Genomic DNA, 12,060 nt, shown 5'->3' on the forward strand with positions numbered 1-12,060 from the left:
TCGGGGAGGAGACCCAACCCTGTCCTCAGACCCTTCATCACCCCCTATGGGCCTGTCACATCCACTAACATGCCTCCACTGTGGCAGCCCGGCGCACGGCAGCCCATCTCAGTTATCTTTGATGATGTGTCTCTCTTGGAAGAAGCTAACCTATTTTTACAAGCCCTTGACAGTGACTCTTGGTCCCAGTGGACAAAGAGGAAGGCCAGCGGTCTATGTGCCCATAGGATGGAGAGGGGGCCGGGAAGGTGTCCGTTTGCTTCCAGGTCCTGAGGCTGGCCCTGGGAGCTGCAGCATTTCCCGCCTCAGTGCAGTTATCTCTTTTCTTCTCCATCGTATACCAACCCTGCCTGCACTGACTCACCCCATGTGATTGGAGCTCACCCAAAGCTGAAAAGAAAGTCAGATGGCAATCAGACTCGGTCCCCTGCCCTGCCCTAAAGCTACTCAGGACAAGGACATTGTGTGCCAAGCAGAGACTCAGAGAGGCCAGTTCCAGTCTTTACCTCCACCTTCCCATCCCTGCGTGTGGCTCTGGTGGCAGTGGCAGAAAGGAGCAGGGAGGAGAGGAACATGCGCAGGCTAAGAATGCAAACACGCCTCCCTGCACAGCCCAGCGCCACAGGGATAGAGGCTGGTGTAAGTGAATCATGCCCCTGCCTCTCCGTTGCAGGGAAAGGCTGCATATTTCCAGAGCACCGGGCACACTCACACCCTCATGTAAGGGCCAAAGCAAATGCCAAGAAAATGGTAAAAGCTCTTTGCTTATTCACCATTTTAGGTTTATAGACGCAGAGTGTGTAGGACAGAACCTGGCATGTGCTAAGTCCCATACGAGTGTTTATTAAAAAAGATAAAAACCACCCTCCCTGAGAAAACAAAGGGCAGAGGTTTTCGCTGTATATCCTTTTTTTAGTTCCTCTGACTAATTAAATATTTGTTGATTCCCAGCCCATGGTTTCAATCTACCGAGGGGGATTTTCAAAGGCTTTGGTATGCCATTGGCAAAACACCTCCGAATGAGGGAAGAACATTCCCCAGACTTGCAGAGACCTGCTGGAGGGCGGCTGAGAGCTCTGCTCTGCAGTCTTGCCCCACAAGTGCCAATCACCTGCTACATCTGAGGGGTGGGGGCCAAGGCTGCTCCCCATATCCCCCTGCGTGTCTACCCCACCCTTCCTGCCCAACCCCAGCCAGCTCCAAATGAAAGCTCCAGCTTTCATGGCCTCCTCCAATGAACCCAGGCCCCTGTCCTTGCGAGTGTGCAGGCTGCTTAAACTGCAGTGGGAGGCTGTACTATGTGCCCAGGGTCCCCACAGTTCAAGAATCAAGACACAGCCGGGCCTGCTAACTTTTGAACCGTGCTCTGACCCACAATTTGTGTGAAGGCCTTGCACAGGAAATCACACCCCAAGGGCCCACTTGTTACCATGACCCAGATAATGGCAGGAGGGTGTTACCTCCAAAGCCCGCCTGAACCATGGCAGGCCCGTTTTCAGACGTGGGGCCTGAAAGTCCTAGAGAGGCTATTGGGGTTCCCAGCATCACAAGGCAGCCTTTGACAGGTGTGGTGCGTGAGGGAGGGCTGGGCTAGCCGGCTCCCCAGCCCAGAGAGGGCCACAGCGTCCTCTATGTCACTGCCATCCTGAGAATCCTGCCAAGATCAAAGCTGGGACCCAGAGCTGGGTCGGGGCAGAATCCCCACTGCGTTTGTTGGAGACAGAAGAACTCTTCCCTCAGCTCCTCCCTGAGGGGAGGGCTTTATGAAGAGTTGCTGGGGCTCCTGCTGCTCCACCTGCCCCCCCCCATCCTGCCGAACCTGGCTCGATCCTCGCACATGGGGCTGCCAACCATTGCCCGGGGAATAGGTGACTCATGCCTCAGCTATCGCTCCCACTTTTTGTGCCGAACACGCATGATCTGTGAAGATGAGGACACTGCAGTTTTCTTTCCCTCCTGGAGGGGAACATGGTGGCTGGGACAGAGCATGGGGGATACTAGTGGGCTTGGGTACAGAGAGGTTTCAGGGTGGTGGTGGTGGGGGAATGGAGTGAAGCCCAAGGAATGAAGAGGCATGAATTCTGTCCTCAGAGGGTGCCCAGGTTGAAGGGGACGAGAGACCTGCCCTCTGGACATGGATCCATGGACAGAAGCAGGGGGACAATACGCTGGGACTCAGCATAGGGCTAGGGAGGGCCTCACACAAAGATCTGGGGAAGGAGTAGGGGGAGATGACCTTCTGTCTGTCAGTTTAATTCAAACAGTGTTCACTGAGCACCTCCAGTGCAAAGCTGGGCTGAGTGTGCAGCGATGTGAAGGTGAGGAAGTCGATGTGTGCCCTGACCTTGGGAAGTGTACTGCCCTGTGAAACCAAGGGGACATGTGAAAAAAACCATCTTCCAGTAAATATGTGTGTTATTGAATATGTTCTATTCCATGCTTCTTCTATTAAAGGCATACAGGTTGCAGTGGTGACTCCTAGGAGTGAGCCCTGGGCTTGTATTGCAGGATTTGCCTAATCCTTGCCTCATGGACACCTGGACCAATCTGGCCCCTGCCTGGTCTGGGAGGTGAGTCCCTGTTTAGAAACACTACCCTTATTCTCCGTTCCTGTACATCTCTGTGAGGAAGGCCAGGCAGCCCTCCTTGTCCCCCCCTCTACCAAGGAGACCAGCAGGGCTGCCACTACAGCTCCCTTAGCCTCACGCTTGTCTGCTGAGGGTGGGAAAAACAATGCCTGGTGAAGTTAAGTAATGTGTCCTGCCAAGTCTTGGTGACTGCCTCTGTGGGGACTCCATGTAATCCCTCTCTTCCCGCCACAGTGAAATTCCAGGCTGGGGCGGGGCTCTCCCACACAACGGTGCGCTGGTGCCTAGCTCCCCAGGGAGCTCCTCCATTGTGTATAGCTGTCCGGGTCTGGCACTATGGGAGGGGCTGCCCTGCCTGCTGGAGGGAAGGTTCCCACAAAGCTGGACAGAAGAGTGTCCTCCCCCCAGTCAGGCACCCAAACACTCCCTGTCACATTCACTTGCCACCCATACACCACTGGTCCCCGGCATCTGAACCTGAGCTTGGCACACTCTATGATTCTCAGACCGGCCAGAATGCATTCCTGTTCTACCAAGTCCTTCTTCTACAGCACAGCTGGGAGGAGGAGGAATGGAGAGAAGAAAATGTCCCAGGATCTCAAGAAGGTGGAACTGTCCCCAGGGCAGTGGGGACTACACCCAGGACCTGTGTGTGAAGGACATACCTTGATGGTGATCTTCCAGTGGAGAGAGAGAACTAGGGCTAGGAGTCCCCAGACACCTGCTTCAAGCTTGCATCTGTTCTATCAGGGGCTGAAGGTCCCCCGGTATGTCTCAGAGCCCCTAAAATGCTCACATCTGTTCCCTGAGAGGCAACAAAGGGTAAAATTGGTGAACTCATTAAAATTCATCTCTGAGGGTCTCAGGAATTTTCCAGACAGGGAGGCAGCCCAAACCTCATTGCCCCAAACCTGTAAGATAGCTCCGGACATTGATCTGTCCGCCTGGATTTTCCTGTCCCCTGCTTTCTCACCACAGCCTCTGCTGAGCAATCACATCTCCAGCAGCTCCGAGTCATTTTCCCACAGCTGCAGCTTCCTCAAGGCCAAGGACAGGCCCTGACTAGAGATCCTGGAGCTCACACTGGGTCCCCACTCCTTTACTCTTAAGAACATAGCCTCTTAGCTCGGAGGCTTTGAAGCCATTCCCACCCCACCCCTACCTCCAGCCCCAGCCCAGGGGAGCCCCCATAGCTCTTGATGGCCCAAGTGCTGCCTGGGAGTCCTGCTTCTGTTTGAGGGAGGCAAAGAGGTGGCTCCATTCAGATTTGCAGCCAAAAAGAGGAGTGTGGGTTAGAACAAACATTTGCCAAAGCCTAACCCGACCCCCTCTCCTCTACCTGGTACCACAGCCCACGCAAACAAGCTTTGCAGAGGATCTTACAAGGGGCCTCCCTAAAACAACTGGGGCAGATTGTTATGCCAGCTCCCCAGTCCCTCGAACCTGCTCTGTCTAGTCTCACTGACAGGACAATCCATAAACTTAGAATTCAGTTTTCCATTCCCTTGGCCCTGAAGGAGACTTTGGGCCAGAGCCCAGAGAAAGCACAGCAGTTCCCGCTGCTTTGAGCGAGCGGCTCTCCGTTATAACAGGCCGGTGGATTCTCAACATGTTCCTGATGAGATTAGAAGCTCCTGCAGGTATGTGTTTGTGGCGGCCCTCAGCCTGTATCAACAGATACTCGATGACTCATTTCTTGCTTAGTGGAATAACCAAGGGCTTACTGGAACACACCTGGGGGGCCAGGGAGGGGGCAGAGCAGCACCCCCCCAAGAGGGACTTGACTGCCAGGCTGAGTGTCCGGACTTTTGTGAGGGACCCTGCACTTACTCAGCCCAGCAGGGTCCAGCCCAGGCCAAAGTGCAAGGGAAAAGGTCAAACGTCACAGAAAATGCTGCATTAGGAGGAGTTGTGGAGGGATAGGTCTGCCCTGCAGAGAGCAGAATGGCATAGAACAGGGACTGAGCATGCCCCACTCTCTGTTTCTGGAGCTTGGGGCTTGGAGAGCCTTTCTGGCCCGAACCTTGCAGGAAAACCTTCCCCTGGGCTCCGGGATAACTGTGCCTCCCCCAAGAAAAGAAATTCTGCAGTGAAGGATGGGTCTGTTTTCCCCTCCGGCTCATAGACTGAACTATCAGTAGATAGTTGCCTTCAAGTGCTGAAAATCCTTCCAGCAACCTCTTGTTTAGAAGAATGAGAGGGGCAGATAATTGCAAATGGGGATTCACTTTGTCCCCCACTCATGGACAGTGTATACCGTGCTGGGATGGTTGACAACATCCCTGGTCCTATAAGGATCCCTTGGGACATTGGCCAAATGCCCCCTTGCTTCCTGGCATCCTTCTTGGGCTGCTCACAGCCCCGGGCCCCCACGGGGAAGTGCAACTGGCTGCCAAGACATCAGTGCTGCAAGGCAGGGTTATTCCTAACTGAGCGGTGGAGCCTGCCAGGAAGCGAGCGTTTGCACCCCACACCACTCTGCAGGTGTGCCGGTGAGCTCACAGCTGCCCCCCAGGCGTGCCCAGCCCACTTAATCATTTCACAGCTCGACAACTGTCCCGCCCAGCACTGTTCTAAAGGATAAAAGGGGGGGACTGCAGTAACAGAGCCACCTTCTGCATCCTGCCGAGCTCTGTTCTCTCCAGCACCTCCCAACTTCTCGTGCCGACCGACCGACTTGCTCCACAAGGAACAAGCCGTCATGTCTCGCCAGTCCAGTGTGTCCTTCCGAAGTGGAGGCAGCCGTAACTTCAGCGCTGCCTCTGCCATCACCCCGTCTGTCTCTCGCACCAGTTTCACCTCTGTGTCCCGATCCGGGGGTGGCGGCGGCGGCTTTGGCAGGATCAGCCTTGCGGGTGCTGGTGGAGCAGGCGGCTATGGCAGCCGGAGCCTCTACAACCTGGGGGGCTCCAAGAGGATCTCCATCAGCAGTAGTGGCGGAGGCTTTAGAAACCGATTTGGTGGTGGAGGTGGCTATGGCTTTGGAGGTGGAGCCGGGGGCGGATTTGGTTTAGGCAGTGGAGCTGGTCTTGGCTATGGGTTCGGTGGAGGTGCTGGCCTTGGGTTCGGTGGAGGTGCTGGCCTTGGGTTCGGTGGAGGTGCTGGCCTTGGAGGCGCTGGCTTCCCCGTCTGCCCCCCTGGAGGCATCCAAGAAGTCACGGTCAACCAGAATCTCCTCACTCCTCTGAACCTGCAAATCGACCCCACCATCCAACGAGTGCGGACAGAGGAGCGGGAGCAGATCAAGACCCTCAACAACAAGTTCGCCTCCTTCATCGACAAGGTGAGCCACGATCCTTTGTGAAAAACTGCTTTGAGTGTGGCACAAATACCAAAGAAAGTAGGAAGAGAAACTTCGTTTGACCTTGTGCAAATACCTTCCTAGCCTGCAGTTAACGTGTTCCTATTTGTTTCCATTCCGGAGTTGTGGCTACTTTCCTAATGAGACTGGCGGCTTGGAAGACAGGGTCTTAGTTATTCCTGTTTAGAGATTAGCCCACAAGGGTGCCTTGATTACTGTTGGGGAAAGAGACGGATCCTGTGCTTCCTGTAACGGGGCTGACTGCATTGCATAGAAAGGCAGAGGAGTTCATCGGGCAGCAGCCCGAGTGCCTTCACAGCCACCGCTACACTGGGCCACACTCCGCCCAGCCGTGCCCAGTGCTATCTGTGCCTTGAATAAATGCCCTGCTTCTCCGGGAGAGTCAGGTTAGGTGCTTCACTCTGTACCTCCCCTCCCAGGGCCCAGGGCCAGGCACTGCACGTGGGAAAGGTTTCAGAGGACAGCAGGAGAAGGGAGAAAAACCGGTGATGACCATCGGAACGTGAAATCCAGGCTTCTCCATCTTCAACCTCTGTCCCTTCCAGGTGCGCTTCCTAGAGCAGCAGAACAAGGTCCTGGACACCAAGTGGACCCTGCTGCAGGAGCAGGGCACCAAGACCGTGAAGCAGAACCTGGAGCCTCTGTTCGAGCAGTACATCAACAACCTCAGGAGACAGCTGGACAGTGTCCTGGGGGAGAGAGGCCGCCTGGACTCGGAGCTACGGAACATGCAGGACCTGGTGGAGGACTTCAAGAACAAGTGAGATGGGTGGAGTGGAGACAGGGCGGGTGATGTCTTCTTGGCACCAGATGTACTTTATAACGAGACTACTGCTTGTGCCTTCCCCACGGGCTAGACACATACGCCTTCCATGGACACTTGAAGCACTAAAATAAAATCCAGGTCCATGTCTAGAAAGTTCCAGCCCCACGCTATGCAAGGCACTTAGCCACTGGCTGGAGCAACAAGCCTGGTGCCCCTGGTACCAGTCGGGGAAATAGCAGGCAGTGTCATTCCTGCTAGTTGGGGCTTTCCTCCCCAGTACACTCAGAGTACACAGCATGGGCATTTCGATGGATTCCCCCCAAAGCGAGAACTGATGACATAACTCAGCTTGGTGGCTCAAATAATTTTTTAGTCCTTATGAACTAGCAAGCTGGGCTGCTAGTGTTTTCATGTATTTTTTTTTAAAGACTGTGAAAGCTGATACAAAGCATTAGAGAAATCCACTAGATGTGGAGTTAGGAAGAAACAGCACAGGTTCCTATAGGCATATTCTTCAAGCAACTGAGTTATGGCAATGACAGAATGATTATCTGGTGGGCAGTTAAAAAGAAAAGAGTATCCTAAGAGTAAAGACCTTGCCCAGGGGCTCACACTACCAGTGCTCCCTTCCTCTCAGCCTCCCTTCCCTTCCCAGGGGGAAAGTAGGCGCACAGTTGACTTTATGCAATAAAGACCCCCCGGCCTCACCTGTCCCTCTTCTTCTAATGAGCCCTTCCCCTTCCTTTGACCCCCAGGTATGAAGATGAAATCAACAAGCGCACCACTGCTGAGAACGAGTTTGTGATGCTGAAAAAGGTGCGTGGGTAGAAGAGAACCCGCTGCCTGTGGCTGTGCTCTCTTAAGGTCGCTTAAGTCAGGGTGGAAATTGGGTGCAGTGCCAACCATCCCTGTATCTCTAGGATGTGGACGCCGCCTACATGAGCAAGGTGGAGCTGGAGGCCAAGGTCGATGCACTGATGGATGAGATCAACTTCTTGAAGATGTTCTTTGAGGCGGTAAGAAATGCCCCTTATTCAGGTCCCAGGGAGATGGTCACTGGGACACTGCCAGGGACTAGAGTGTCCAGGATTAAGTGACTTTCAGTGGCTCCTAAACTGTGGACACAGCCTTGCCTTTCCTATCCCTTTAGTCCTGCTCACACTATTACTTATAAAGCCAATCCTTAAAAAAACAAAGTCAAATTTAAAGCAAATTCTTCAACCATCATTTTGCCGAGTGAGGCCTGGATTCCTTCCAAATTGAGGTTTGCAGTGAGTTATTATTGGCATGAGTACACCTTTCCTGAACCTCCCCTCGTTGTTTCGTCCCAGAGTGGCAGACCACTCAACTAGAGTCTTTTGAAATGAGTTATGACCCAAGAAGATTCACATCTGACAGGGTACAAAGTAGGCGTTTCTTGGAGGTTCAGAGTTGTTAAAGTTTTTAAAAACAGATTTAATAATGGTTTGGATTCTTTATTAACGTAACTAAATGTTTCATGTAGGTGGTTATTATTTTTTCCCCAACTTGACATGCCACAATGAGTGGAACAGTTCAATGGACCTGACATAAAATAGCACAGAATCAGATGACTGACTTCAGGTCTCCCTGTAGGAGCTGTCCCAGATGCACACGCACATCTCAGACACGTCTGTGGTCCTCTCCATGGACAACAACCGCAGCCTGGACCTGGACAGCATCATCGCCGAGGTCAAGGCCCAGTACGAGGACATCGCCAACCGTAGCCGGACGGAAGCTGAGTCCTGGTACCAGACCAAGGTGGGTACTATTGCAAATGTGTCCTGAGCGAGGGGAAGGACACATGTTTAAGACTCTGGGCCACAAAAAATGCTAAGGATGGGGTTCCTGAGACCTGCTGAAACCTCTTGGGTTGAGTTATGAGAACAGTCATGTGCACCTTCGCCACATAAATTCAAGAACCTTAAGGAGAATCTCAGCCTGAATCTCACACCAGTGTCTCCAGGACAGCAAAGCACTAAAGAGGAAATTATCTAACACCAGGGCTACCTTGATAAAGTCGACACTAGCGCCAGGCCTCAGATAACTCCACCGCTTGCCGCCTTTTGGTAGCCCCTGCCTGAGAACACCGGGAAAGTGTTTCCATCCTCATATAAATGGAACCTTTCCTCTTTTCTGGTGGCACCAGTACGAGGAGCTGCAGCAGACAGCCGGCCGGCACGGTGATGACCTCCGCAGCACCAAGCATGAGATCTCCGAGATGAACCGCATGATCCAGAGGCTGAGGGCCGAGATCGACAACGTCAAGAAGCAGGTGAGGAGAGGTTCAAAGAAGGCAAGGAGGGGGCCTGAGCTCTAAAAGGAAGATCTATTTTGTTCATTTTACTTTTTCTAAACACACACACACACACGGAGCTGGAACAAGTCCCAGCATTTCAATGTTCCCCCATTTACAATGACCAGGACAAATGTACTGGCTTCTCTCTGGAAACTCAGAAAGAGATACCGCAGGTCCAGCTCACTACTGAAGTGTCCCCACTTTTCCTCCTTTCCCCCTGTAGTGTGCCAACCTGCAGAACGCCATTGCCGAAGCTGAGCAGCGTGGGGAGATGGCCCTCAAGGATGCCAGGAACAAGCTGGCTGAACTGGAGGACGCCCTGCAGAAGGCCAAGCAGGACATGGCCCGGCTGCTGCGTGACTACCAGGAGCTCATGAACACCAAGCTGGCCCTGGACGTGGAGATCGCCACCTACAGGAAGCTGCTGGAGGGCGAGGAGTGCAGGTGGGCAACGTAGGGCTGATGTCACAAGCCCAGGATGGCCTCACATTTGATAAGTGGAGCTTCTTCTCCACTACAGGGTGTAAAACACATGCAGTGAGCACTATCTTATGCATGATAATCGTCTATCATTAATCTGGATTCAATCTGACACCTGGGCATACAGCTGACCTATCCAATATGGTCCCAATTCACTTTTCTAACCCTATTTCCACCACCAGTATTTTGGTGCCTCTCCTTCAAACAACAAAGCAGCTCAACAAATGTCCCCCCCATTCTTCGAGTACCTCTTCCTTCAGGAAGCCTTTCATGACCCCTCCAGCTGAGTTAATTTCACCTGCCTTTGGATTCTCAAACTACTCTGTTTTCTTCAATCTTCTGACACTGCCCGCTGCCTACTTTCTGTTAGAAATATTTCTGTCTTTGCCAAGTCCTCTCACAGAAGGTAAGCTCCTACAAGGCAAAAACTGCTTCGCACATATTCACAGTCCCCGCAGTCTTAATCACGCTTTCCATACAACGCGTGGAGGAGAGCATGACTTACAATCTTCCTTTGCTATAACCTATTACTAGGTCAGGTCTTCTTCTCTGGGAAGTCCCTCCAGAGAGCTTTCTTTTTCTCTAATTAAAGCAGGTTTTTTGGTGTGTTTTTTTGTTGCAATGTGCAGGCTCCTTGCTTATAGACCAAGCTTTAAACATGACTACAGGCGTTGTCTTTGGGGACATTTTTAACACTTATTTCAATTGTTCCCCTTTCAGACTGAGTGGAGAAGGAGTGGGACCAGTCAACATCTGTAAGTAACTTTAAACCGACATTAACAATGATGATAATATGTGGCATTTCGTACCCACTCAGAATCCTGCTATTTCTAGATTCCAGACATTGCCATCCCCACACATGGCTAGTTCATACACTTAGTGGAGGGGGAAGGACACACTTTGAAACATGAAGCAGTGTGGCTCATGTCTCATCTCTTAAAGGGCAGGCCCTGTATCTTACACATCTTGTACCTGGCTGCCCTGCCTTGACCCCGCCCCCACCCCCGAGAACTCAGCACCATCCCTTGCCTACTATTTCTGTTAGAGACCTTAACTAAACGACTTAGTTCTTCTGGGCCTCATTCGCTGCTCTGTTAAAGGGGCCAGGTACAGTACTAATTAACACTACTAGCAGGATCAAATAGTTTGCACGTGTAGGATCAATCTGACAGACTGGTCTCACCAAGTTTTCCCTCCTTTCTCTGCAGCCGTCGTCACGAGCAATGTCTCCTCTGGCTATGGAAGTGGTGGTGGCTATAGTGGTGGCTATGGCGGTGGCGCTGGCCTCGGCGGAGGTCTTGGCGGAGGTCTTGGCGGCGGTCTTGGCGGAGGCGGCAGTGGCTACTACTCCGGCAGTGGCCTAGGCGGTGGCCTAGGCGGTGGGTTCGGTGGGGGGGGCTCTAGCTTCAGTTCAATCAGTGGCCGAAACATGGGGGTGGGCTTTGGCAGCAGTGGCAGTGGAGGGGGCAGCAGCTCCAGTGTCAAATTTGTCTCCACCACCTCCTCCTCGAGGAAGAGCTTCAAGAGCTAAGAGCCTGCTGCAAGTCACCGCCGCCCAAGGGCAGCAACCGGCCCCTGGTGACTGCCTCTTCTAGGTGGCTGCCGAGCCAAGCATCCTGTTTTACTGGAGTGTAGTCTGGACCAAGCCTATTGCAGAGCCACAGTCTTCGGTTCCCAAAAAGGCCCAACCCCCAGTCTCTAGTCTCCTATGCCGCGATCCTATGTTCTACTTCAAATTAGCCTTTAAGTCTTTGCAGCATCGTCCTTGAGAGAAAAGTCCAAAGTTTTCCAGGATCTAAACCATCAAGGCAGAGTCCCACCCGAATACAAAGTTTTGTTCTGGTTCTGACTGCCTCCAGAGTGTGTTCAATAAAATGCTTTTATAATATAAGCTGCTTGCAGAATGGTTTTTTTCAAGGTCTACAGCCAGCCTAGAGACTTCTTGAGGGTCTCTCTGTCCAGATGTGATTGGTTCCTCTGATGGGTCACAGGGAGAATGGAGTGACCTTGAAGGGAGAGGGGCCATCCTGAGTGGTCCAGAGACTCTGGAAGGAGGTTGCTAAAGCTTATAGAATGAAGGAATTTTTGGAGAGCATGAATGGGAGTGTCCATTTGGACAGATTATAGAGCATCTTGTTGGAGGGGGTCCCCATTCAAGGTGGTCCAGTTTGCAAGTAACAGCATTAATCTGCTCAAGTAAAATTTATATAAGGAATATGTTGTCTTCAGAACCCAAAAAGGCCTAAAAGATGCTGGGCCTGTTTCTAATATTATGGGCTCTGAAAAGATCAATAGCTGTTACTTAACAGTGTCAGGGGTGGAGTAGTCCTCAGATTACCAAAAAATTTCAGGAATTTAACTGAGGTGATCGGAACTTGCACTAGGTGAGGGACTGGCCCATCCTCTTTTTGTGAGCATCTTAGTGAATATTTATCTGTCTTGAGTGTATCCAGTGAATCTCTTTGGAGGAGGACCCCTCAATGTAATATAATCACTGTGCTCCTAGGGAAAGTCAGATGCTTTGAAGATCTTGCCTGCAAAGACTGTGCAATGGCAGGGTTGTTGAGGTACTCCAGGAGTGTCTGAG

General features: G+C 52.2%; 1 protein-coding gene across 1 annotated transcript; it reads left to right on the forward strand.

Annotated features, from left to right (window-relative positions):
* The first annotated feature begins 5,197 nt into the window (after nt 1–5,197).
* On the forward strand, nt 5,198–11,364 carry KRT5 (keratin 5). The gene is made up of 9 exons (XM_081126285.1): nt 5,198–5,871; nt 6,456–6,670; nt 7,432–7,492; nt 7,597–7,692; nt 8,291–8,455; nt 8,844–8,969; nt 9,217–9,437; nt 10,194–10,228; nt 10,682–11,364. The coding sequence occupies exons 1-9, from the start codon at nt 5,290–5,292 to the stop codon at nt 11,002–11,004; spliced, it is 1,824 nt and encodes a 607-aa protein (XP_080982411.1). The 5' UTR covers nt 5,198–5,289; the 3' UTR covers nt 11,005–11,364.
* The last annotated feature ends 696 nt before the right edge of the window (nt 11,365–12,060 follow it).

The sequence above is a fragment of the Miniopterus schreibersii genome, assembly GCF_964146895.1.
Source record: "Miniopterus schreibersii genome assembly, chromosome: 2".
Lineage (NCBI taxonomy): Eukaryota > Metazoa > Chordata > Mammalia > Chiroptera > Miniopteridae > Miniopterus > Miniopterus schreibersii.